Source organism: Arvicola amphibius, chromosome 4 (assembly GCF_903992535.2).
Source record: "Arvicola amphibius chromosome 4, mArvAmp1.2, whole genome shotgun sequence".
Classification (NCBI taxonomy): Eukaryota; Metazoa; Chordata; class Mammalia; order Rodentia; family Cricetidae; genus Arvicola; species Arvicola amphibius.
This window is the reverse complement of record NC_052050.1, coordinates 75,403,917-75,429,728: the sequence shown is the minus strand read 5'-3', so window position 1 is coordinate 75,429,728 and position 25,812 is coordinate 75,403,917. Positions and strand designations below refer to the sequence as shown.

The 25,812-nt window shown below is 41.6% G+C and overlaps 1 protein-coding gene across 12 annotated transcripts in view; it reads left to right on the top strand.

The window, feature by feature from the left end:
- Positions 1-25,812, top strand: part of Ebf1 (EBF transcription factor 1) — a 389,291-nt gene that overhangs the window by 305,442 nt on the left and 58,037 nt on the right. For all 12 annotated transcript variants that reach the window (XM_038326659.1, XM_038326664.1, XM_038326662.1 and 9 more), the window contains one exon: positions 3,743-3,869. In XM_038326659.1, the coding sequence (XP_038182587.1) occupies positions 3,743-3,869 (127 nt within the window). The remainder of the gene's footprint in view (positions 1-3,742; positions 3,870-25,812) is intronic.

The window sequence follows — 25,812 nt, the reverse complement described above, 5'->3', positions numbered from 1 at the left end:
AGAGGTCTTTTCTGTTAACACGCCACTGCCTCCCTTTTGAGGTGTCCTCTGTGTAGTTACATATCTAGTTCTTGGGTAACCACATGGCATGCATAGTACTCCAAACTGGTAGTATTCTACTTTGTGTTTTTGATAATATTTTCCCACAGTAATTTATTTACAGCATGACTTCCTGTGTAAGTATAAGGGATAAGTACACATATACACAAGGAAGATAGATCACATCTAATGTAAGTTTAATAAAATGCTCTTTTAGTGTACATCTTCCATTATTACTATCTTAACTTCTTTTAATTTTAGATTTATTTTTATTTTGACTAATGAGTGTGTGTGTGTGTGCTCATGCATTCAGTACCCCCAAGAGATTAGAAGATGGTGTCTGATCTCAGGAGCTGGGTTGATTTAAGGCCCTTGTAAGCTACCCAAGGACTTGTTTCTCTGGAAGATCAGCAAGCAGTTTAACCACTGAGCCATCCCTCCAGCTCTTCAATACCTTGAAATTTTTACTGCATCGTTTCTTATCGGAGCCCCAGACTTTGAGAAGTGCTCCTCTTTCTTAACATATTGAAACATGATAGGCAGCAATCCATGCTTATGTGCGGATATGAGTGCAAAACTAGCTGGGTCATCATTTTAAGGTAACCTACTCGAGGAATGTGTTAACTATTAGTGGGTTAAGGAGAATGGAGTGATGTAATGATTATTATACCTCTTGGAGTCAAATACCTAGTAGATTTATGAGAACATTTACACATGAATTTATTCCACGAATCCTTGGAAAATTATGTATGAAGACATTTATTTCATAAAATATTTTAAATTTGTTTATTTTTATTTTCTATGAATGAATGTTTTGCCTGCATGTATGCATGTCTATCATGTGTGCACCTAGTGCCTATATAGGTCAGGAATAAAGGTATTGGGTCCCTAGTGCCTGTGTAGGTCAGAAATAAAAGTATTGGAACTGGAATTGCATGTGGTCATGGGCTACCATGTAGATGTTGGGCCACCATGTGGATGTAGGGACTGAATCCAGGTCCTCTGCAAGAATAAACAGTATATTCTTAGCCACTGAGCCATCTCTCCAGCTACTCATTAAATATCTTTTAAGAATAGAATAGGAATTCAAGATCTTCTCTAATCTCAAAACTGTTTAATGGGAGAAAGACAAGCAGGAAATTCTCAATGGCAAACAGTAAATAGATTTCTAAGAGTTGTACGTAGCATAAAGGTCACGACTGTCTGGATTCCTATGAAGAGCCAGACTACTCTTTCTTGAAAATCGGGTAAAAACTGACCGCAGAGAGAACATGCCGTGGGGCTTCAGAGACTAGCTGAGCACTGGCTACTCTCTGAAACTGGACCTAGTTCCTCTCTTGTTTCTTATACAGTATTACATTAGGTTTCATTGTTTCTATGCCTACAAACTATAAGTGCAGATTAGCAGGCGCAGAGGACAAAGATACAGAAGAAAACAGAAATAATGTCAAGTGCTTGACTGTTTGGAAGCTTTTTAAGGCGTGGAAACAGCACTTTCTACTTCAGCAGCCACTTAGTGTTTTTCTGTATTGCAGCAAGCTATCAGACAGGTGAATGCAAACATGATCTTGATGTATCAAGGTTAAGTTGCATTACATATACTGTGCATATTTGAGACAGCATTCAAAGCATTTTGGAAGGAATTCAGTAAGAATAGAATACTTTTTCCTTTTCATCTATTCATTCATAGTCTCACAATACACACAAAACACACACAACACATAACACACACAAACACACACGACACATAACACCACACATACACACATAACACATACACACAACACACACACAACACATATCACACACACATACACCAAGCTACACTTAGAGAGCCCTCTCCCATATTCATGTCTTCTTCATTTTTGCCTTTTTAAAAACTTAACCCGAGTCTGGTTAGTGCTGCCCCTGTGTCCACGGGCAGGGTCACCGACTAGAGCCTGATCCACCTATCAGGGGCCACATCTGTAAAGAAAGTTGTCTTCCTCTCTCCTGGCAGCCATCAGCTACCAGTAGACCCTCAGCTACAGGCAGATGTGACGCTTCCTGAGCTTTGGAGGGAGGTAGTGTGACCCAGATGTTTCATTTGTGGTCAGTCGCTCTATAGACATTTATTCTCTGCCCATTGACCAGTTGTGAGTTTCTGTATCAACTGTTGCCCCCTTCACCAACGTGCATTGCTAAGGAAGGTTGAGAGCCGCACTCACCTGTGGGTATAGAGAGGCATACATTTAGAAGGGAGCTTGAGACTGCCTATTTAGCAAAATAATAATAGTTTTTTTTCCTTCTAGAGCCCATGAGCTCCCCAGACTAGGGCAAAATTTCAAGGCAAAATTGTCCCTGCTTTTTTTTTTTTTTTTTTTTTGAATGAATCTTAGCTTTTCTCTTGGTCTCCAGAGTTCCACTGTGGCACGGTCATCCTGAAACATCTCTTTGAGAATCTCTAGCCAATCAACTCCCTGTGTATTCTAGAGAAGAGACTAAAGCATTTCTGATTCCTGAGATGACTTTATCCTGGTGTCTTCTCTGTGGTTCCCGGAACATTTAATGACATTACTTGTGGATTTTGGCATGGACAACTTTCTCGTCCTTTTGTCCAACACAAGACAGCTTCCCTCGGTGGCAACCAGGGGCTGAATGTGATTTCTCAACACCTCACCCATGATTCTCAAAAACATTTGAACTCAGTGGTTTGCATGCTTAAATAAAACCCCGTTCTTTGTCATTGCCATCAATAGCATAAACAAAAGCTGGTGTTGACTCACTCTAGACTGCCCCAGAGGATATACTATCCACTATCTGTTCAAATTATCCCACAGCGTTGAGCTGAGTGGGCCACTACTACCTCACAGAGGGAGAACTTTTAGAATGCAGCTCTACCATGGGTCAAACAGTCAAATGCCAGGGCTAGATTTTTTTCTTAAGATCCAGTTAATGCCCATTTATGACCATTAATAACATTTTCTTTATATAAACTGAGATAAGAGTAATAAAAAATACATTCTGCTTCATAATATAATTGGATTGACAATAGAGTTCAGAAATGCACTTTTTTTTATTGGGCATGGGATATTGTATGGTGGAAGGGTTACCATCCGACCGCCCTCTCCCCAACCTTCCATTTCTCTTTTCCAGAGAACCTTTAGTTTAGCCTGAGTCATGTGCTATCCCAGGAAGGCAGATCTTTGCTCTCCCCTTTAAAGTGCTTTGATTGTGCCTCTGGTAGTCAATGTGCCAAATGGTCTTCAGGGCGTTTCCTACATGTGTTCTGTAGCTAATTAGCATCCCCAGGCCTCCTGTTTTCCTACCTCCGTGCTCTCCATGTGTTGAAGAGCTCAGTTCAAACACCAGGCACACGGAGAAGCATGGCAAAGCTCTGTTCTGCTTTGGGCATCTGTTGCAAGCAGGTTTTCCAAAGGATATCCTGTAGGAGATAAACCATTTCATTCGGCCAGGTTCCTTTTCCAAATCAGGAAACCCAGGGCTGCTGTGGAGGAAAACTCAGATAATGCTGTTGTAGCTGCACACAGAACACTGGTAAATGTTGTTGTCGGCATCTTTCCTACAGGTTTCATCCAGACTGTGTCCACTGACAGGTTAATGATGTGTTTTAGAGCACTGTTTATGGAGAGCAGGTAGGGCAACTGGGACCCGAGTGCTTTACCGAGTGCAGTGACCGTTCCCCCTTCCATGTCTCCTGCAGTTGATAACTCCCCATGCCATCCGTGTGCAGACACCTCCTCGGCACATCCCTGGTGTTGTGGAAGTCACATTGTCCTACAAGTCCAAGCAGTTCTGCAAAGGGACTCCAGGCAGATTCATCTATACAGGTAAGCAGGATTACAGATAGTCCTCTCAGAGCTGATGTGGCCTCATGAGATGTGTGTTTTACTTTTATTTGAATATATATATATATATATATACATATATATACACACACATATATACACATATATGTGTGTGTATATATATACATACATATACACACATATATACATGCATATATATACACACACATATATATACACATATATATACACACATATATAAATACACATATATATACACACATATATGTGTGTGTACATGTGTGTATAAATATATGTATGTATTTTTTTTAAAAAAACTTGTTTCTGTTAAGACAGATGTTCCCATTTCAGCAAATATAGAACCAAAGATACTGCTATGATTATTATTCCTAAAAGCTGATGTAGGTGGAATGGTTTTGAATGGTGAAATAATTGGTTAACTACTAAAAATAATATGAGAAATAAAAGAGAACAGGCAAACACTAGACAGGACCAAGGTCTCTCTAGCAGCTTGGCCAGCTTGTTGGAGTTTGCTTTCTAGCACAGAGTTGAGCTTTAATGAACAGTGCTCCTTTCTTGGAGCCAACGTTTGAATTAAACACATTTGGTAGCTTTCATAGTTTACTCTGGGCTGGAGCTTTCTTCACTCCCCAGTAAACTGCACTCCCCCACTCTCCCCAACAGCTCTGGCACATGGCCCTGCCTTGTGGTGAGCAGCTAGGGTTACAGGGTGCATCTGAAATCCCACCCACCAGGCACAGCCAATCAGGCAGGATCTGGACTGGCAGGATGTGGAAATACATGGAATAGTCAAAGCAAACACCCCGGGCTCTTTTTGACCATTCAGAATCTGCTATGGAAGGGGGCAGGGAGACGATGCTCAAAGGTGAGGCCTGGCCTGATGTTAAAGACCACACACACGGCGTGGTAAATTCCAGGGCCCTTTGCTTCCCATCACCTGACTAGCTCCACCCGTGATCTAGTTGCAGCCTTTTCTCCTCGTTTATTATTGAAGGTCTGCCAGGCCTTCCCAGGTAGAAGGGAAGTTGTTTTCACACAAAGGGTCTGGAGCGCAGAGCTGGTTCTGTTAGTACAGCCCGATTAAATCGCATAATTCAATGGGCAGATTTCTTCTTTTCTGCAATCTTCTACCTCAAAGTGTCTTCTCCTCTAATTTTATACTGTGAACTAAACCAAGCATGCTCCATAGTCACCCAGTCTCTATCTCTCTCACAATGACAACACACACACACACACACACACACACACACACACATCAAACAAAAATCTCAGCTAATATATCTTGACCCTCAGAAATGCCTCCCAGCCCTTTAAACAAAATACAGGGTTGGTGCCTGCCTGCCGATTAGTTTTAGTTAATTGAAAATTATAGGATTGACCCAAGAGGAAAATTTTGTTTGCACTCCAATCACTTTTACAAATTAAGGAAAATTACCACAATTTTGTTTAGCTCAGGTTTCACACTGAGTTCACGAAATTAGCTCAGCCATCCCAACAAAGTCAGCACTTCGTTAGTGAGTGCTTGAAAAAAAAAAAGTCGATCCGGAGTTTTGCGGTGTATACAGGCGAAGCACAGAGAAAGCGAGGATGCTTGAGAGAAGTGGGCCAAGTGTTTTTAATTAGGCTCATTGATTCAGCATAAGTTTTGAAGAACAATCAAAATAGCAGATTAGCTGTTTCTTTTAAATTTAGGATTTCTTGCCATTCATTTTTCCCATGAGAACTTTCACATAACACTGTAATTTTTCTTTTTCTTTCATTCATTCTTTCTTCTTCTTTTTTCTTAAATAAGCCTCATTATGGGCTTGCAGGAAAAAGACCAATTGCAATTTCTGATACTGTAACACTCCCCACTGTCATTCCATGGGATGGGAGTTTTTCAAAGTGTTTCTCGCTGGACTTGCTGTTCTGGAACATATTACAAAACCACAGAGGCCAAATGTTTTCTCTGAGGACTTTGGACTGTGTTTTTGGCCAAAAAAATTTAGGCCTTGCTGGTTGCTTATTTACTCTGCCATTAAGAACAAGAAAGAAAGAAAGAAGAAGAAGAAAATGCTTGTGGGGTAGGAGGCACCAGAAGCAGTCAGCCATGGTTTCCTCTTTGGTGACAATGTCCTTGCTCATTAATGGTTCCATTTTGTGGTCAGGTCTCATTTAGAAGAAATTATTTTTAATCAGTGTTCAACAAAATATGCCCTATAGCTACCTGGTCATACATGTCTTTTAAAATCACTACCATTACATTACTTAAATTCTTAAACAAAACACCTCCCCCTTAACAAAAAAACAACACACCACCAACAACAACAAAATCTAAAGCAAACAAAAAAACATTAGGGACTGACCAACCCCACCATTATTTAAGTTTTTTTTTTAAACATTCAAAAATTGCCTGCTATCAATTTAAGAAATCACATCTTTCTTGGGAAATCTGTGTCACACTGGAATTAAGATCAGAGATAAAAACAGCAGCTCTGTTAGCTGGGGAAAGTAACTATGTAGGAAAGTGTATCGATATGCTCATGTGTGGGTTTAAAGAGACAAAATCATTCATGCCTTCGACTGGGAGCAATTGACAAGAAGATGCCTTTTGAAATGTACTCTAGGAGGGAATCTAGCCTCTTCTCGTGCTAGAAAAATAAAAGTAGAAAGAAATCAGGACAAAGACTCCCCGACTATTAATAGTTATGGTGACATCACATGGTTTTCACCGGGGAACTTCTGATCCTCGTAATCACTGGCATGTGCTTGTCCTTTTGAAGGGTCCTTAGTCATGGCTGGGCTCCCAGCTCTTGTGGCTTATGCCGTTTACCTCTGCGTTTGTCACTGCTTACCAGTGAGGGTGTAGATAAGGGGTCTCAACGCCTGTCTGTTCTTCATGTGCACACGACTGCTCAGGTCATTGTGTGTGTGCAAGCCCCTCTGCTGACTACTCCCAGGAGTTCACTGCACCCTTCGCTCTCGAATCCGTATCACTTCTAGATGTGAGGCTTGCCTTTCTGGATTGGGAAACTAATCTTGACTCTTAATGGAACATCCCTGGAATTGCTCCCCTTAAAAAAGAATAAATATCGTAGAACTGCAAACTAACGCCCCACTGAAGGTACTCCCACTGTTCTCTGAGTACTCAAGGGAGTTTGGATATAGGAATGTGGAAGGCTCTAAAATTCTACTTTCAGCAAAGCCAGAAAGTAAAATCAGACAGGAACACCCTGGTCTAGTCCATGCAAATAAAGGCAGCGTTTTGGAGGAAGTGGTCTGACTAAACACAGATTGGCTGAAAAGTGGCCTCATTTTTAAGGTTGCTGGGCACAACCCTCCATTGCTGGACCTCAGACTTGAACATTCTTGTACTCTAGATATATGATGTTCTTGAATTTTCCCAATCAGAATCATGGAAGAGAGTTGGGTCCTGACTTAAATAGAACACAGAAGCCCAATAGCACTGGCCCGGTCAAACTTTATTATGTCTCATTAACTCATTTGCAAATGTGGGGGTCGGGCTGATCTTACATGTTAAATGTTTCTAAATGGAGGAAATTAAAACCCCATCTAGCCACAGGCTTATTGTCAGAGTCCCGTGTTCCTGTATCTGGTCAGTCTGTCTAGGTAGACCAGATAAAGACCACAGGACTCCTGACCAGATCTCACTGGTCAGGTCAGGTCTCCCCAACATCTTCATGATTCACACCCCTTTTTTTCTTATAGCCATTTAGTCTTTAAATGGTGTGTTTCCTTTAGGAGCATGATCATTCCTCCGAACCCTTCAGTGAACTTGGATGCTACTGAAAGTTTCTTAGTAGCTGATAGCAGTTTCTTCCAAATTCTTAGAACTGGGTTTTCTAGTAACAAGTGGCCACATCTAAAGTTAGCACTTTGCTTTCATTCTAGTAACTTCTTCATGGGAAAGGCCTCTGTGTCCAGGGAAAATGAGGGGAAAAAATAACAAAAGGACCACAGGATAATGTTTGACCAACGCAGGGCTGCACTCACAATCAGATCCCTCCCCAAGTTGTTGAGGGACACTGGTGAGCAGCCCGACAGTTCTGCTGGTTTTCGGGTTAGGCTTTCCTCTCATAACCTTTCTCCCTTCTACTTTCCCATTTTAACCAAATTCACCCAACTTGTGGCCACTGAGGAAGAGCCAGTGCAAATAATGTATTAATTTAGGAATGAAACTTCTTCCTGAAATACTTCCTGTTGGTGTTTCTCATCCCTGGGCGATGAGGAACAATGCTCTTTGTCCACAGGATGGGCCATGCAGGCAAATGTGTTCTGTGACTCTTAATGACTCTAAGTTTTCATTTCCTCCCTCCTGATCATATTTGTTTTAACCCTTCTCTCTCTTCCAGATTTTTCCCTTGCTCTTTCTTCTCCATCAGTTCCTTTTTCATTGCCAGTAAAACAGGGCAGTGAAGGGATTCCCCCACAGAACGACCGTTATCACCTTGGGATGAACAAAATCATTCTCTTTAAGTGGGAGGCAGAGAGCTAGCACCCAATCAATCTCTTGTTCAGTAGTTTTCTCCTTATGTGAACTCCTTGATGCTAGAATTTTCTGAAAAGCCACTATCTCATCATTGCCCTGAGGAGAAACATCCCTGTTTGCTCACTAGACGTAAGGTTGCCAGGCAGCCCCTTTGCCTTGGCATTTGTAGCTCCCCCAGCTTTGCCATGCTATCTTTGCAGCTCCTCACTATGCCTCAGACTCATTCTATATTTAACTACCTGGGCACAGCAATTGCCTTTTGCATAAGCACATGCGGGACTGGTCTAGCTCTGCTCCTCTGACTGTTCTCTGCCTGCTGCACTTCCCTGGCCGAGAGATGAAGTATGGATTCTTATTTGCCTCGGACCCCCGTTGTTTTCACTGTAAGATGGACTAGTTTGAATAGGTAGCTTTGCTATTCCCTGTAACTTGTCTTAATCGGCAGGGGAGTTTCTGTCGCTGGATCTCTCTGCTCCTGTGCAATTAGTCTGCCCCCTCTTCATTAGCTTCCTTATGTTCAGAGCTCTCTTCCTGTATCGTCTGTGGATAAAACAGAAAGGGAATCCAAAATAGGCCCACTAATGTGATAGAGAGAGAGCCTTTCTCAGTCCTACATGACGTGGTAAGCTGTTTTGAAGCAACTTGACTTAACATCTCCCAAGGCTGTGATAGGTGTGCCCTGATAATTGATTAACATATTGCCCAGGATCAATGGTTCCTCATTGATTGCTGTAATCTGGATGACATGGGTTGTAAATAGAAACTGTTAATTAAGAATCTATCCCTCTGCACTTGACATTTTCATGCATACACTACAATAGTTGGGGATTCTGATAAAGAAGAAATGGGTTGAGATCTGTGGTATAAATATTTTTCATTTCCTCACCTATAAAATGGAGACATTTTAATAGTGTTTGTATTGAAAGAGTAAATAGGTCAGGGAGATAATGTAGTTCTGATGGTACCTGGCCTGGTAGGAGTGCTGCCTAAAAATAAATTCAGAATGTGAAGAGTAAGTAGTGGGAAGGTTGTTTCTACTAAAAAAAAATTGCCAAAGAACTGGTCATTTGAGCCTGCTTTGATCAACAGTCCATGCATCTCAGTTTTCTTTGCCATGGAAAATACTACTTCTTTCTTGGCTGTGAAGCTGGTCTCAAAATATCTGGGTTAAGTTCTGATTTCCTCCTTCCTATTGTTTCTTTCTGTTAGAAAAATGCTTGCAAATTCCCTGTTCTGTTCTAGGTGATGTTCTAAACCAGCTCTAGGCAATGTCCAAAACTTGAGTCAAAGCAGACAGGGTGCCCGTTTTCATTGATCTCATGGCCTTAGAGGTAACATGGAGGTCCCTAAGTCAGCCACATCAACCCTGGGAAACATCCAACAACAAGGTGTCAGATATGCACACAGGTCAGGGGTTGTTCCCACCTGGAAAGGAGATGCGAGCTGAGATTTGAAGGATGACCAGGAACCTATGCAGGAATCAGTGCACGGTGGTAGGTTTCCTGGGCAGACAGAAAGTTCCAGAGATGGTGTGTGTAAAAAAAAAAAAAAAAAAAAAAAACTGTTCCACGAGCAACAGTTGATGCTTATCTTTAGAGCTGAGGGCAGATCTCAGAGTCTCTGAAATGGCAGTTGGCCATGACGTTTATAATTTTTCAGACTTGTAGAAGGACAGACGGCAGACCAAGCCAGAAGTTAGAAGTTTTCCTCAAAGGTCTTTGAAGTCACCAAGGAAAGCTATGTGGCAACTTGGGTGTAGGTGGTACCCAGTGGAGGTGGGATGCAGTGAGAGAGGGTTCAAGAGCGGAAGAGTGGAAAGATAGGTCGGATGGCCAGTAGGGCAGACAGAGGATTTCAAGTGAGCAAATGTTTTGCTTTCTTAAGCTTGATGATGGTCGAGCTGTGACTTTGCTGGGCTTCCTGAGGGTCTTGCAATGGTCAAGAGGAGTCTGAAGATACACAATGGTAATATTCTATGCTCACGTTCATTGTTCAATAGACAGACCTAGCGTCCACTCATGAAGTACGGAGGACAGAAGGCAAGAGCCTGTTTGCTTGCTTACTTTGCCCCACCTCTTCTTCCTCCTCTTCCTGCTCCTCCTCCCTCCTCACTCAGTCAGATTGTTTTCCTTTAAGATGCAGCTACGGGAGAGAGTATGTGATGAACCCTTGCCTTGCAGTTCTGTATCACTGCTGTCCTGATTGGAAAAGACTCAATAAAAAAGAAAAATTCAGAGGCCGCTCCTGTCTACATGACTTAAAAAATGAGTCTGAGAGAGCTGTTCACATAAAAGGAAAGAATTCAGGGCAGAAAGAATGCTCCTTTCTTTTGTTTTGATGCAAAGAATAAGTCCCAACCCTCTTTTCCACCAAGGGGAGGATTTATTTTTACAAAATGTGATTTTCTTCTCTCTGATTTTATATGTGTTGATGGGTGGGGGGTAATTTGGAATCTACTGGCATATGCACAGTTAAACCCTGTGGGTACCATAATGGGAGCAACAACCACAATCTGTAAAAGTAACCATTGTACCTCAGTGACATCTACGAAATGAAAGCCGTTTCTTCAAAGAATAAAGCCAGTCTGAAGGAAGCATATTATTTTGCATATTTTATGTATATACTTTCCAAGAAATATGACCCTTATTTCCTATTTGGAGTGGAGTGTAATCAGGACATGAGTAGCTAGTGTAACGGGATCATTAAAAGGAATATTTTCCCTGACATTAGAGGTCTAAATGGCTACAAGGCCTCATATACAACCTTGGCTTTTTCCTGTCTCCTCAGAGTTAATAAGTGATAAGGCCAGGAGAGAGATAAATCACAGAAATCCCTGTCCAAAGAAAACATATTGACTATAGCCAAGCAAATAACAGACCATAACCAACGGTCCCATTCATCATTCATGTAATAGGGACATGAAGTATTTCCTACCCACAAACCGTATAGAAGGAAAAGGCAGGCAGGCCTGCCTGGATCTGAGGCATGCGATTTGGTTATTAACGGACATGAACTATTTGTCACATGACTTTAATCTTTAGGACATGTTGCCATTTCTAAACTATAAATTGGTGGTAAAGGATTAGAGAGCTATTAGCAATGAACGCAGGACCTGAGCTTCCTATGGATTCTCGGTGCGGTAATACAATATGAGAAGGTCTTGGGTGGCTAATCTCTTTAGTGTGATATAACATGATTTGGTTTCAAAGCCAATAAAGTATTTGGAAGTTTTCAAAGATGCTTTATTTATTTTTACTTTTGTTTTTCTTTTTTCTTTTTTTCAAACTCCAAATCATGATAAATTTACCCTTCAGCCTTTGAACTACATACGTATCTGGAAATTTCTCCTAACATCTTGGGGTGGGTGAGGAAAAGGTAGCTCTACTTTTTGTCTTTTCATAAGATTTATTCCCACTGCTTACAGAGGGCTATTTTCTGTTCTGCTTTTCCATGTTTGCAATGCTGCAGATGCTAAACCTCTGTCCATTGTTCAAGGCAACGACAAGAGGGCGCCCACTGGGCATTAAAACTTGTTTTTCTTTCTTTCTTGCAAAATACTACATGCTTCTGTCAGATAATTTAGGAAGCACCAATTAAAATTAGGTAAACTAATATTAAAATTGACCACATTCCTACCAGCCTTTTAAGCATAAACACTCTATAAAAGTGAGCCCATAATTTTATTTTAATGACATATATCTTATAGGTTTTTTTTTAATCCCCTATGGGTATGTCTACCTCATTCCCAAAATACCTTATATAATATTAAATAGGTTCGTTTTGTTTATTTTGTCATTTAACAACACATCAGGAAGACCAGAACATTATGAATTTAAAACGAGTTCTAATCTTTGGTAGTCACTTCGTGCTTCATCGGGACTTTATAAGACACGTCCTAGTCTCTATTAGACACCTCCTGATCTTCCTATTAAAGCAAAACAGCTTGCATTTGTGTCCTAGTTTCTTTGTTTTTGGAAAATCCACAGCACAAGATCAACAGTCCTATACCTTGGATTCTTTGGCAGCAGGGGGAGGGTGGGGCTGGGAGGTCTGTCAAGATGCAGAGATTGACAGACACAATGGCTAGGATTCATCAGTGGGTCTATGTGCTCCAAGAATCCACTATTCCTAGAGGTTGGGACCAGCTCCCCAAGATGTGTAGTTGCAACCAGAAGCTTTCTGTGTAAAACCTGGATGACCTCCAGGGTCAGTTAATCCTGGGCACTGTCCTAGGCTCTGTCAAGTAGGAATATACTTTCCTAAGAATAAATGGGAGTCATCTGAGCCCCTCGACCTGCTTGCAACTTCAGTCCAGAACTATAACCCTGGACAGGCTGAGAGTGATCCCTCCCACCATCCCCAGGCAGGATGTGGAATTCGAATTCCTCTTTTCTCTTCTCCACAGCTTTTCCATACTCCTGGGGTTCCATCATCATTCCACATCTCCCCACTAACTCGCTCTGTTCCTTATTAGCTACATCTTCTTTCTCTCTATGATACTAAGATGCAAAACACACCTGACTATTGCACCCCCCAAAACAAGTATTAGTCGGGCTCCATTTTTAACACTAAAAGACAAGGAAATGACAAAGGCAAGGTGGTTCTTGGGTTTTTTTTTTTCTTTCAGCCTAGTAGGTGGAGGAAGGATTCAGACCCTGTTGAGGGACACCAGGCTGCACACTGAGGAAACCCCCGAGGAAGTTCTAGACCTTGTTAACATGTGCAGACTCCCAGTTCCCAGAAATTAGGTTGCTGATGAGGGAAGAACATTGCCATTTCTAGGAAATATGAGCCCTAAATACTGCAATCAAATTATAGCATTGTGAACATATTATATTATAAACTCATATAGATGTTTTTAAAAATACAGACAAAAATACAATCACCCCTCATCCCATCCCTTGGAGAGGACCACTGTTAGTATTTTTTTTTGGAGTAGTATTATTTTTATATGTGTACTCATAAGTGTTTTATCAGAGTGAATCAGAATATTTTATTTTGTAGTTTTGCATAGTGCTTTGTAGTTTTAGTGACAAAGCAGTTCTTCTCAAAGTTCAAGTTTTGCTCGAATATATTTAAGCGGCTGTGTAGCTAGCAGTCTATTGTATGCTGTGCCATTATTTATTTAATCATTCCCCTATCACTGGGCAGCACACTTGCTTCTTTTATAGGACTTTTTACATAGTATCTGCTGGATGATAGCATAGTACTGAATATAGTGTTTTCTACTTAAATTTAACTTTAAGAGATTTAAACGATCCAGTTAAATGATGGAGTGTCTACTTAAACCACCTCACATACTTAGTTATGGTACATTTTAGAAATCAAAAATGCTGCATAGTGTTTATGGACATAACTTTCTGATTTTAAAATTTCTGCTCTTATTAATATTATCTATCTGTGTGATCTTTGCGGTCAGTATTTTTAATACAAAAGCCAAAACAATTCATTATCCAAAATAACAACTTTCAGAACCTGGTACATTAGCACATGTCTGTCATTTCTGGACTCAGAAGACTGTAGCAATGAGATTCAAATCGCAAGACCAGCCTGGGCTACATAGCATGAGCCTGTCAAAAAAGAAAAAAAAGAAAAGAAAAAGGAAAGTAAAAGAAAGGGGGAGGGGTGGTTTCCTTATGACATCTTCCTACATGCACACATATAATTTATTTCTATTGTATCTATCTCACCACTATCTGGATTTATCCCCCTCCATACGGGTCCTCATCCCGGATGTTTCCCCTTCAACTGTTCTATCTTTAAAAACTTTCCCACAGTTGAAAGAAAACCTTCAGTGAGCTGTGTAAGTCCATGCGACTTTGCAACTCTTTATACGGCCTTCCATCACTGTCCTGGGAGATAAGGCTCCTTTAGAATCTGTGTACCATATTGTCACTAGAAGCCTTATCATACGTCATACAACATGTAGCCATTTGTTACTTTTTCTTTTATTTCTAAACATAAACACTGTCAGCAGTGTTTTTAAAAATGCTTTTAAAAGGCTTTATTTGGCTGGGGCAGTAACTCAGTGGTAGAATGCTTGCCTAGCATGCAGAAGGACTTGGGTTCAATTACCAGCACCGTAAGGCAGATCGATTAATCAATCAACCAACCGGGCAACAAACTGAAATTAAAAAAATATTTGTAGGGAGTTTATATAGCGAGAGGCCAGTTTCATAGGAATTGTTATTAAATTTATGTTAATTTCCTATTTTACTTTCTTATTATGGCTGACCATCTTACCTGTGTGGCATTTCATGCCCTTGCTAAAGACAACATAACTGATTAACATGCATCAAATATATAATGAAGAAAATATATTTTTTTTTGGATGGGGAGCCATCTCTTCTTGTTAACAGCAGCTCATTTGTATTGTTTCCCTTCACTGAGTCATCTGCCGTATGCGATTCTGGTCATGAATTGAATGTCCTAACCCACATCATATTTTCAGTGTTTTCAACCTGAATAAGCTCTGTCTTCCCTCTTCTATGGGCCTCATTATTCAGGGCACTGAAAGTGCAGATGGTTACCACACACTAATATAAAGCTCGAGATTTCCTATAACATCTCTCGGTGGTGAGAGCAGACAGGGGCTGGGAATCCCTAAATCATGGGTAGAACCAAAACCAGAAGCGTACACTTCCCTTTCTACCTCCTGCTCCTCGACCTCGCACATGTAATCATGCATCTTCTTCCTGAGTACATCAACTGTGGTTAACTTTCCTTTGTGGGGGGAGGCCTGGCCTGCTGGACTCAGCCACCTGGGATGAGCTCCAGCGGTTAGCATCAGGAAGCACTGACTCCCAGGCAATATGGAGCTAATTTAGATCTTTGGTTAATGTCAGAAAGACTTTCAGATTTAAATATCAGTACAGAGAATGACCTCTGCAGTTGTTCAGCGTGCGCGCACGCCTTACTTCCTTAAGTTCCAACTGACTTTTAGAAGACCATGGAGGCCAGGCTGACTTCTTCAGGGTCTGGGAAGTTTGTGTGGGTTGTTGTCAACTGCATTAGGGATGCTGGTTGGCCTTGGACCTCTCGGAATTCTTGAAGATGACAGAAATGCACCGTGCCTCGCTCTGCTTTGGTCAGAGGTTCTAAGGTGATAGTCAAAAGGCTTACAATTTTCACTTAATAAAATCACCAACAACAGAGGGAAAAAAATGCCTTGGGACTTGTCAGGAAGAAATGTCAGTTGCCAAAGGAAAAGCCTGGCCACCGAAGCCCTGTATGCCACAGTTCTCTTCCTCTTACGTTGGTAAAGAGATAAAAACAGATTTAAAAACAGTGTCACAATTAAGCGTTCCTCACTCCTCATTTCTTTTCTTCCTTTTTTGGTTATGTTTATGGTAGAAAGGTGGGAGGTATTTTTAGGTCTGTTTTCAATTTTTTTTTTTTTTTTTTAAAATGAGTCTTAGAAAGAAATGAAGTGGTTCCTTTACAGGGTTTTAGGTCACCCAGTGATGGATCTGTTATCAGACCTCTATCCTCCCAAGCTCACCCCACTTTTCACCAGCTCAGATTCACACCCACGCAAGTGACTTAGCTGCGTTTGCTCCACCCTTTAGTTTGGATACAATACACTAATTAGAAAGACAGCTCTAGATTCTCAGGCAGATTCCTGGAATAGTGGCCCTTTGGCTCCAAGTTGTGCTTTGATCTTATTCACTGCACTTACGGCAGCTAACATGACGTTGGTGTGTGGGCAGCTCCTGTCAGTGGCTTATAAGCTCTAGGAAGGGAAGGCTCTTGTTTCTCTTCCTCACTGCCATTATCTCAGTGCCTAGCCCAGAGCACAGAGCATGGCACGGCAAGTATTGGGCAAATCAGTGAATGGATGGAGACAGGCAGGGAAAGCCAAGTTGTCCTCATAAAGGCATGCGACGTAAGGCTGCCAGATGACCCAGTTACCCGAGCGACTGACGACTTCATAGATGGCGCAAACCAGGCTTGCGGACTTTTTTAAAGACTTAGGTGAAGTCACGAAGTGAGCTGGCTTTCCTGTCTCACCCCTTTTCTTCTGCCTGTCACTTGTGAACTTGTCTCTGCACTATGCATGTCCTTTAGAATTATTGGGTTCTTTAAAAACTGGCCCAATTTCTTGAAACTTTTCTAATCAATCCGAGACTCCCATTTCCTCCTCTTCAATGCGAGGGTGATCTGTCGTGGGATGACTGTGAGGATGTAAGAAGGCCTGGCAGGAGGAAAGCGTAGCCTGGTGTACAGTGTATAATAAATGCTCACTTAATGGGGAATCTTATCAAGAACGAATCCATAGGGAACCGGGGAGGGAGTGGAAGGAATCTAAGAGCCAGAGGATGGGGGATGTGCAGTAAAAAGATTTCTTCTGGCCATAACATAGCCGCTGCACTCGTGAACTGACTGTAACTTGTGGTTGTTTTTACTTTAAGATTAGGCACGTTTACATTTCATCAAGAATGGGGGAGGGGTCCATGAAGCCCCACCCCTTCCAGAGAGACTATTGACAATTAACATTTGTTGGAGGAGGAGGTGTTTTTTTTCTTTCTCTGTTTTTTTTTTTTTTTTTTTTTTTTGTGTGTGTGTGTGTGTGTGTGTGTGTGTGTGTGTGATGCAATCACTGATATGTGGCTCTTGCTCTGTTGAATAATCTCCCACCCTGTACTGAGGAGACTCCATTAAGAGGAACATGAGCACAGGAGGATAACTTGCTGCATATTGTGCCATGGGAGCAGGCAGGGATGAGGGAGTGGATTGAGGGGTAAAAATGATGAAAACTCATAACATAAACATATGACACGGTCCAAAAAGAAAACAATACATTAAAAAAAAAGAAAGAATCTGCAAGAACACACTTCAGTACATCCGAGTTTCAGAGAGGGGAAGGTCCCCAGAGACCGCCTGGCCAGTCCTGGTATTTAGCAAAGGAAGCACCTGAAGTTCAGGGAGGGGAAAAGCCCCTCCCACACTGAGACAGGATTGATCTGCACACAGGAGCAAAGCGAATCATATACAGCTGGATTTGCTGTTTTGTCAATGGAGCCCTAAATATCCGAATAGTCCAAGTCATCCATTTTCTGAATGCATATAAGACTAATTTACCCAGCATCGCCATGGCTCTTGACCAGCTGCTCTTTAATATTTTAAGCATGCCAGTCTTTGAGCAAATGCTCAGGGAAAGCCTGGAGTCCTGTGCATACTGGCTTCTTTGGGCCTCGCAATATGTGACATTTTCAGGATTTTCAGGAAGGATGCCATAGACTGTCTTGTTCCAATTCATTTCCATCCTTCTTTTTCTGCTGACAATAAAAGGGGAGCTTTTCTTCACCCTTTGGTAAATTGAAATTCTGTGGAAGGGCCATGTGCCATTTTCACTGTGGGTGAAACCCGGTCACACGGAGCCAAGGGTGTTTCCTTTACCCTGACTTGGTAGATGTCTGGCCCCATACACACTGTTGGGAAATCTCACTGGGACTGAAGGGACATTTTCTCAAATCCTAATCAGGGAGGGTCCTGGGGGCTCTACCTGAGCCTTCCATCCTGCTCTGCTCTCCTAATCAAGTGCCCGCACAGACTAGGGATATTCCTATTGAACCAGGACCTCCGGGGACCCTCCATCTTGCTGTGAACTCTGTATCTCTTCATTGGAACCGACTAGATAAGAAGTCACATAGCCTTTGCTGTATTTAGTGATCTTCATGGACCTGGAGACCAAGTCATCAGGGGCAATAAGAAAAATATTTGAGGATGACAATAATCAGAGCCAAGCCATAAACATCCCGGGAAGAGATTCCCATGTGTGTGAGCTCAGTGGCTTGTTCTTATCTCTTCTGGATGTCCAGGCAGCCAGCTGACAAGCTGATCACGAATGGGGGGCATGGTGTTTCAGTTGGGATTGCTGCTGTTAGAAGTGGGGGTGTCATTACTCTCTCAGGGGCACACCCCAATGCGTTGAAACAAACAAACCAATAACCAAGGTTATCCAAGAGATTTCTGCTTTAAACTTTATTAGAGGCTTGCTACTAGAATTTGAATTAAAGAAAATATTATTTGAGGGAATTCCTAAAAAGGGCCTTCAGTTGTGGTTAACAGTAAAAATAATGGCCAGTTGTCCACTGATGCTCAGTGTAATGAGCAAAAAGTAAAATATATTCATTCCAATTTCCCAACAGCAGCTAATCAAGGGTAGCTCATTTTAAAACAGATCTAATTTAATTCACTAATATAAGTATTCAATTAAAGTTGTTGCTGCTGCTTTCTTCTCAGAATGCCTCCTTCTTACACTTACGTATGATGCATTCATAGTAGGAAGCCTTCTAGGGTTCAAGTGGTAATGAACGTGCTTTCAGGACTTCATAATTGCCTAAATTAAATAATATCCATGGAAATGGAGATTTGAGTGTAAATGTGCACCCCGCGATGCTATAAGAAAATGAGGCCCTATAGCCCAAGATTTCTCAGCCAATCAGAACGAAGCTCTTGTCATTTTCTTCTATACCACTCAGAATAGTTTATTGCATTATTAAATACATGTTACAAGAAGCACATTGTTGTTTAAGACTCATTGATTTAAGCAGAACTGTCCTTATAAAGTTCCATAGGCTTTTACATAAAAAGAGAAGAGCCCATATAAAATTATAAGGCTTTACTATAACAGCCTATAATATGAGTCTCCCGTTTTCTAAAGAACCCACCAAAAATGTCTTAATGAGTTTGTTAGAATGACTGTTTGTGGATTCCGGGATGTCACGGCTAATTATATATAATGGATTTAAGCATCTCTTTAATGGAATCTACTGCTTAACTCACCAGTACCATGTTCCTGAGCCTTCTGCATTTACAATGATCTTACTTTATTCTTATTTTGGGTGGCATTAAAAAGAAATGAAAGCCTATGATTCTGCCTCATCTTCAGATGGATATAGCGAAAAGTACAGTGCTTATTATGAAGTTAATGTGAATTACCACGCAATGGCCACTGGCTGCACCATAATGATTATTTAGTTACCACTGAGCTTCCTCTGCCAAATAACATACATTATCGCATAGAAAGCATAGCATCCCATCATCATCCCGGAACTCATGGAGGGGAGCATAGTTCCCATCTCTTTAGACATTGTGGATGTTCACGTCTTAATAATCAACTTCGGAGCAACCCAACATCAGGCTAGGATACGAGCTTATGTGACTTGATTTGCTGATGTTTAAACACTTAGCTATAGGAGCCAATTAAATCTCTCCAAGGTGCGCAGAGGGATCTTTTTTGTGAGAAATGATTTAAAGGGATTGCATTGGCCCAGTAACTGGAGGTGAGAAAAAAGCATTAGGACTGAAATCTCAGATGCAAAGTGCTGGTCACCCCGCCTCCCTTTGTGTTGTTTTCAACTGTGTGCTGTCTGGTCGGCTGCTGTTTTATAGGACGGATGTGCAGTTCTGTTTTGCAAGCCCAGGGTTATGTTAAACTTTTCTCTGTGAAATGTACCCTCCTCCCTGCTTTGGCTATTGATTATGACGTGCTTTTACACAAGGCCTTGTGCCTAAAAGAGTAACACAAAAGCAAAAACAACAACAACAACAACAACAAAAAAACATGTCAGGACATTCTGTTCCTCTCAGATATTGCATCTTATTTAGTGTACCGGAATTCCCAGTTTAAAGTAATCGCAAAATTTATGGAGAAACGGATAAAAAAGGTTGTAAAATATTGATTTGGGGAAAATAATAACACAACTCATCTATAATAAGAAGAAAAATGAAGCAATAATTCAGGGGGTATCGAGCGACTTGCTGCTGGCAGTATTGATCCAGTCCTTTACGGTCTCAGATCGCACCTGAGATTGCACGGAAAGAAAGAACAGCATTCCTTCGCTCATTATTTCTCAGATACCATCGCCTTGTTACACGGGTCCTGCAGAGCTAGAATTGTGGTGGCTAGGAGAGTGGGGCCTGCAGTAATAATAAATAAATAAATAAATAGCTCAGAAATCTATACGGCCTTAAAGCCACCGTGCCTGGTCTTAACACATGGGATCCGGGCTTGTAAACTCCTACTTGCCTTGAGCAGCTAATGACAGCTTCTAGGCTGCAGAGCTCATTCAGGGCCCAAGGAGAGCTGCACCTGATATAATGGGGTCCCGTGTTTGGAAGGAATTCTTGTCTCTACGAAGGAAACCGGCATCTAATGTATTTCTTGTTAAGTTGCTAAACTCGAAACAATGCATGTATGTTGCCCTGGGCCATGAAAAGTGTCACCATTTGATTCAATGGGTTTTATGTTTGGAGACACATCTTTTTGAACTAGCAGGAGATTACTTCTGCGAAAGTGTTTATGTATATGTTCCTGTTCATCCATTGTGAATTTGTGGTCTGCAGAAACCATACACCTCTAAATTTATTTGTCTTTTTTTTTAAGGCCTTGAGAGGCAAATCAACTTGGTGATGTACTGTTTTGAAAGTAACCCCTCCAAGAGGCAAACTGCATTCTCTAATTCAAGAATTTCAAGTTCTTTCTAGATCATAAGATGACCTTGTATGGAGTGTTAAGGAAGCAGCAGTGCTTGGGTCTCCCATTCCTGATTATTCTTGTGCAGGGAGAGTGTGTAATAACATTCAATTTCCAACTGAATACAAAACTTCAGAGTGCTTATCATGTCTTCCAGTCATCTAGGTACCCTGCAAGGGAGACTCCTGCTCTGGAGCCATCCACGATCTAGAAAAGGAAAGAAAGGGAAGGCCTGGGGTAAGAGCAGAGAAGGAAGCAGTCAGCTTGGGAAGGTCATCTGGAGTCCAGAGGTTTGGATCTAGTTCCAGGCACACTGGGAAGCAGGCTCCTCTAACAGTCTGATGCACATTAGAACTAGTGCAGTAGACATTTGCATGGAACTTTGAGCTGATATCACATGGCCCAGGTAAAGAAGTTCTTGTTTCCAAGCCTGCAGGGACTCTTCCCTAGTGCTGAAGCGATGCTGCCATTTACCCAGAAGTCTCATTCCCCTTGTCCCATCCCCCAGCTGCTCTGCGATCATTATTTAGAAACATGAGCCCCACCAGCCGACTATGTCCTCTGCAGAGCAAGCTTCCTAAAATTTCAATAAGCATCGATCCATGTCATTGTGCCAGATCCTCGAAACTGTTTCTACAATATTTGTTTCTCTATTTCTAACTCTGAAAGGGGGAGAAAAAGACCTAAAGTTTAGAGAAGTAGAAGGTGGTGCCCGGTGTCAGTAAGGGTAGATGGGAGGGAAGGGATGGAAGAGCAGAGAGAATAAGACATCTTACCGTCAGGGCTAACTCGCCAAATAGCGCTCAATGAAGTACAAAACACTCCCTGCTTCCTTATCCACATAGTAAGATTGAGAGTCCTCACTGAGTCCTAAACTATGGATATTGAAATCGTGTGATGTATGGTACATTTAGCAGAGGCGTTGGTGAAGTGCAGAAGTCATTTTAACTTTGTCTTTTAATTTTAAAGATTTATTGGCTGCAAGGCAAGAGAATATTTATAAGCATCCTTAGGTATTCACAAAACATGTCGTTGCCAAACAGTGTGGAGAACGGAGAGAAATCATCATTACCAAGTCGGATGATTCAGGAAATGTGGCGATAAATACAGGAGTGACAACATATTATCTCAGTCTCTTCCAGCTCCACAATCTTGTTTGAGTCATGGCTCTCGACAGTGGCACTGTGGGGAGGCTGCTGAGTCTGCTGGGAAGTAGAGGAATTTGGGTTTTAAAGGAATAACCACGCGTAATGTTTGGCAAGTTCAAATACAATAACCGGTGTCAAGGCATCTCAGCTTGAGTAAATATATATTGCATAATTTGCTTCTATCTTTTTCATTTCTTATAATGAAAGCAAAGTGGCAAGCAACAAGAAAGCAATTAATTGCAACAATGGTTGCTTAGCTCCCGTAGTGCCTGAATTAAAAAGAACATTAAGATTGCTTTTCTAATAGCTCATTTTTTAAACTATTGGTGCTTTGTGCATGGCAAATACATGTGAATTGTTTTACAATACGGTTCTTCTCCCTTCCTGGCAAACAGACTGTCAACATGAACTTTTGACCATCCTGTTGGTTGTCTCCCTTTGTTGCCCCAAATTCATGAAGACAAATGTTATATCATAGTTAATATATCAGAAGCCTTGTCTGTGGTGGGATGCTTTTAATTCAAGACAGGCTGGTTATTGAAAAGTAAACTTGGGGGCTGTTGCTGTAATTTCCTGGGGTATATTCAATCCAGAGCCTTGCACTAGATAGACACCGAATAAACAAGTAGGTGAGAGCCAGTCTATGCTCTCTGCTCCTGCATAGGCGAGTTGACCTTTTAAAGTTCTACTTTCTTGTCTAGACAATGGAAGAAGCAGAAGTATTCTCTCCATTCATTCACTGCATCTATCGAATAAGTACTAGGAATAGCTAGCAGTACAGACTAATAGCTGCCAGGGGAAAGGGAGGCAGGCATTACTTTTGTTCGTTTGTTTGTTTGTTTGTATGGTACCTCATACTTCGCCATTCTCCCATGGATGGCCCCACTATCCATGCTCATTCATTTATGAAGCACTAATTGGACTGAGTATGTTATTTTAAAAAAAGAGGACATGAAGTTGGGAGGGACAGGGGAAGTAAGGGGAAGGATATTGTGTGCTCATAAAAAATTCTCCAAGAATTAGTGAGAATATTTGCTAACAAAAGAATTTAACATAATATAGGCAATGCGCATTTCAGGCTCAAGAAATGGCAGCTTTATTAGTAAGGGGTTTTGCATCATTCTTTCTCTGAGTGGGTCCCTAGCAGTATTCTTCCTGTTTGATTCATCAACATATTTCTTCTAGGGATTTTACAATGCCTGACTTAGTGTATGCACAGAACCGTAAAGTCAGCAATGTACGAATACTCACTAATGAATGAGACAATTATTACTGCTAAGACTTTCAAGGCATTTCCTTTGTGCCACATATTGCCAGATGCATATCCTCAAACATCTGCTCTCAAGACACTGAGGGACAAGGGCTGTTACATCCACCTTAAAAATGAGAGAACAGAATCAATGAGAAGGCCTGAGTTTGTTCAAGAATTATAGAATTCTCATAGAGTTAGGAGCAGACAGGACCAGGATCTGTGCACAGGCCAGCTGGCCTTAGCATTGTGGCTTTCAAGCACATAGCATGGTCATCACTAATCACACACAATGGTAACAGAAATGTTGTCTATGCCTTAGCCATTCATTCATTCAATGTCGCTTAATCACCCTCCACATGTTAATTGACTGGTGATGGTGGTGGTACATGGTGGGCACAGTCCCTGCCAGCACAGACATCGTCTAAACTTTGTTGGTCAACTCGTCCCAGACATTTTCCATGACTCGTACAGTGAGAGAGTTGTAAGCTGGTTTGACTCAGTAGATAGGGATTCCATGCACTAACTGAAAGGAGAAATTAAGGAAAGGCCCAAAGAGCAGCAAGGTGATGCTGTATTGCTTATGATAAGGTACCCAGGACCCATCTCACTTTTCTGTTGTCAATATGGGGTGCATGTGTATACCACATGCTTCCAGTAGTCCTGGAAGCCACCAAAGCCCCTTCCTGCTTCCAAAATTGGTGAACAGATGATGTGTGGTCTTGCCATCTGTACTGTATCACTGACATCTGGGTCCAGGCAAGTTAACTCTATTCCATTCCAAACTTTAGACCAACTTACATAGGGGGAAACGAGGCCAGGAAGGGGAGCAGGGTATCAGGAAAGGGTCTACTTTCCCTTCTCGGCATCTTGGCTAGAAGTCATGTGCTTTCGAGGGAAGCGGCACTGTGTTTTATATCTGATGTTTCCACTTCAAGTCCCTGGGAATTCGTGCCCATATTTAAAGTATGTGGCAGGATTTCCTAAATTTCACAAGCATATAGTTGGCAATATTCTGATTCTCCTGGGTGGGCCGGTCTTATCATCATTTAATTCATTCATTCATTTATTCATCTGTGTCTTTATTTACCAAAACTTTATTAAGGGATAGAGAAGACACAGCTGGAGGATGGAATTTGCATGATGGGTACATGTCTGGAAAAGAGTAAAAAAAGCCTCGTAATGGATGTTGAAGGAGCAGATTGATGGATGTGTGAATAAAAAAAGAAGTAGAAAATCATTACACTTTTACTCCAAGAGATTATTTTTAATTGGGAACAAATTCAAGTATAATATTCCAAGTTATTCCTGAAGAATGAAGAAGTCATTCAATAAAGGGGAAAAAAATTAAAGCCGAATCAAAACTAATTTGCCTCATCTGGATTCAGTGAGTTTCCAAAACTAATCCATTGACCTAAAATCTCCCAGTTTCATCTGGTTTTGCTTGGGGTCATAGTCCAGATGACTGATTATCCTGGGAAGGGCTCTGGAGCCTATCTCATAAACAGAACAAAACATATCACACTTGGGCAGAAAGCAGGCCAAGTCCTCCCCCTGCAGAGGCTGGGAAAGCTGAGCTGTGGTTGAGATTTGGCTGCAGGGAAAGAAACAGTCAGAAGGAGGGACTGAATTTAGGAGGCTTAAGGGAGCGTGGATAGTGTGCACACTTGAGAACCCAGCAACCTAGAGGTATTTGAGGACATGGGGCTCACTCCAAAGCCTCTTGAAGCAGGTTCCTGAGCTCCGTAGACTGAAGTGCAACAGATGTTCATCCAAAGCTGAAACTTACAGGACTATCTGATTTTCACAATTTGCTTCTGTCGATAGGAAACCTTCCAGATACTTATCCACATTTAGAGTTTTAGGTGATCTGTCACTAAGCCCTGATGTAAGTACCTGGGTCCTAGGGTTCACTTCTGCTGATGGACTGAGTGCCAAACTCACTCATTGGTCCTCCCCCACCATCCTCCACAAAGCCTCACCCCATCATCTGCCTGCACAGCTGTTGGACCTGTTTCTTCCCGAGCATCAAACTGGGTCCCTTATATAGGTCTCGGTACTTAAGAAAAAAAGTCTATAGGTATTTCAGTCCATCAGGCATTTCCAAATGCTCTGTGAGCCCTACCCTTCTCTTTGCTTTAAGATATTCAGTTGACTGATCCCAACAGTGGTTGCCAATGAGCTGAACTTTGCAAAGTATAAGCAAGTCTGTTGCTGTCTTGAGTTTCATTCTTTGTGTTTTATTGAATGCCAACTCTGTGCCAAGCATAGCACATATGAGTGTGAGGGACAGTAAAGGAAACATAGAGACATGGCACTCTGGGGGTACAAAGCTGTGGAGATGCCTGGAGTTAGACAGCTCATCCTAAGAGAATAGGGAACCAGACAAACAGAAGGCTGCTTACCCTACAGGTTGAAAGTTGAGGGTAGACAGGATTGAATCGATTTCCATTTTTTTCTGCTTTCTCCCTAATTATTGAGCTCTGTCTTCTTTAAATGGGCCCTAGTCAGTCTTTCTACCTCCACAAAACCAATATGACATTCATTCATGCAAAAATTGCATACTATAAGAAATG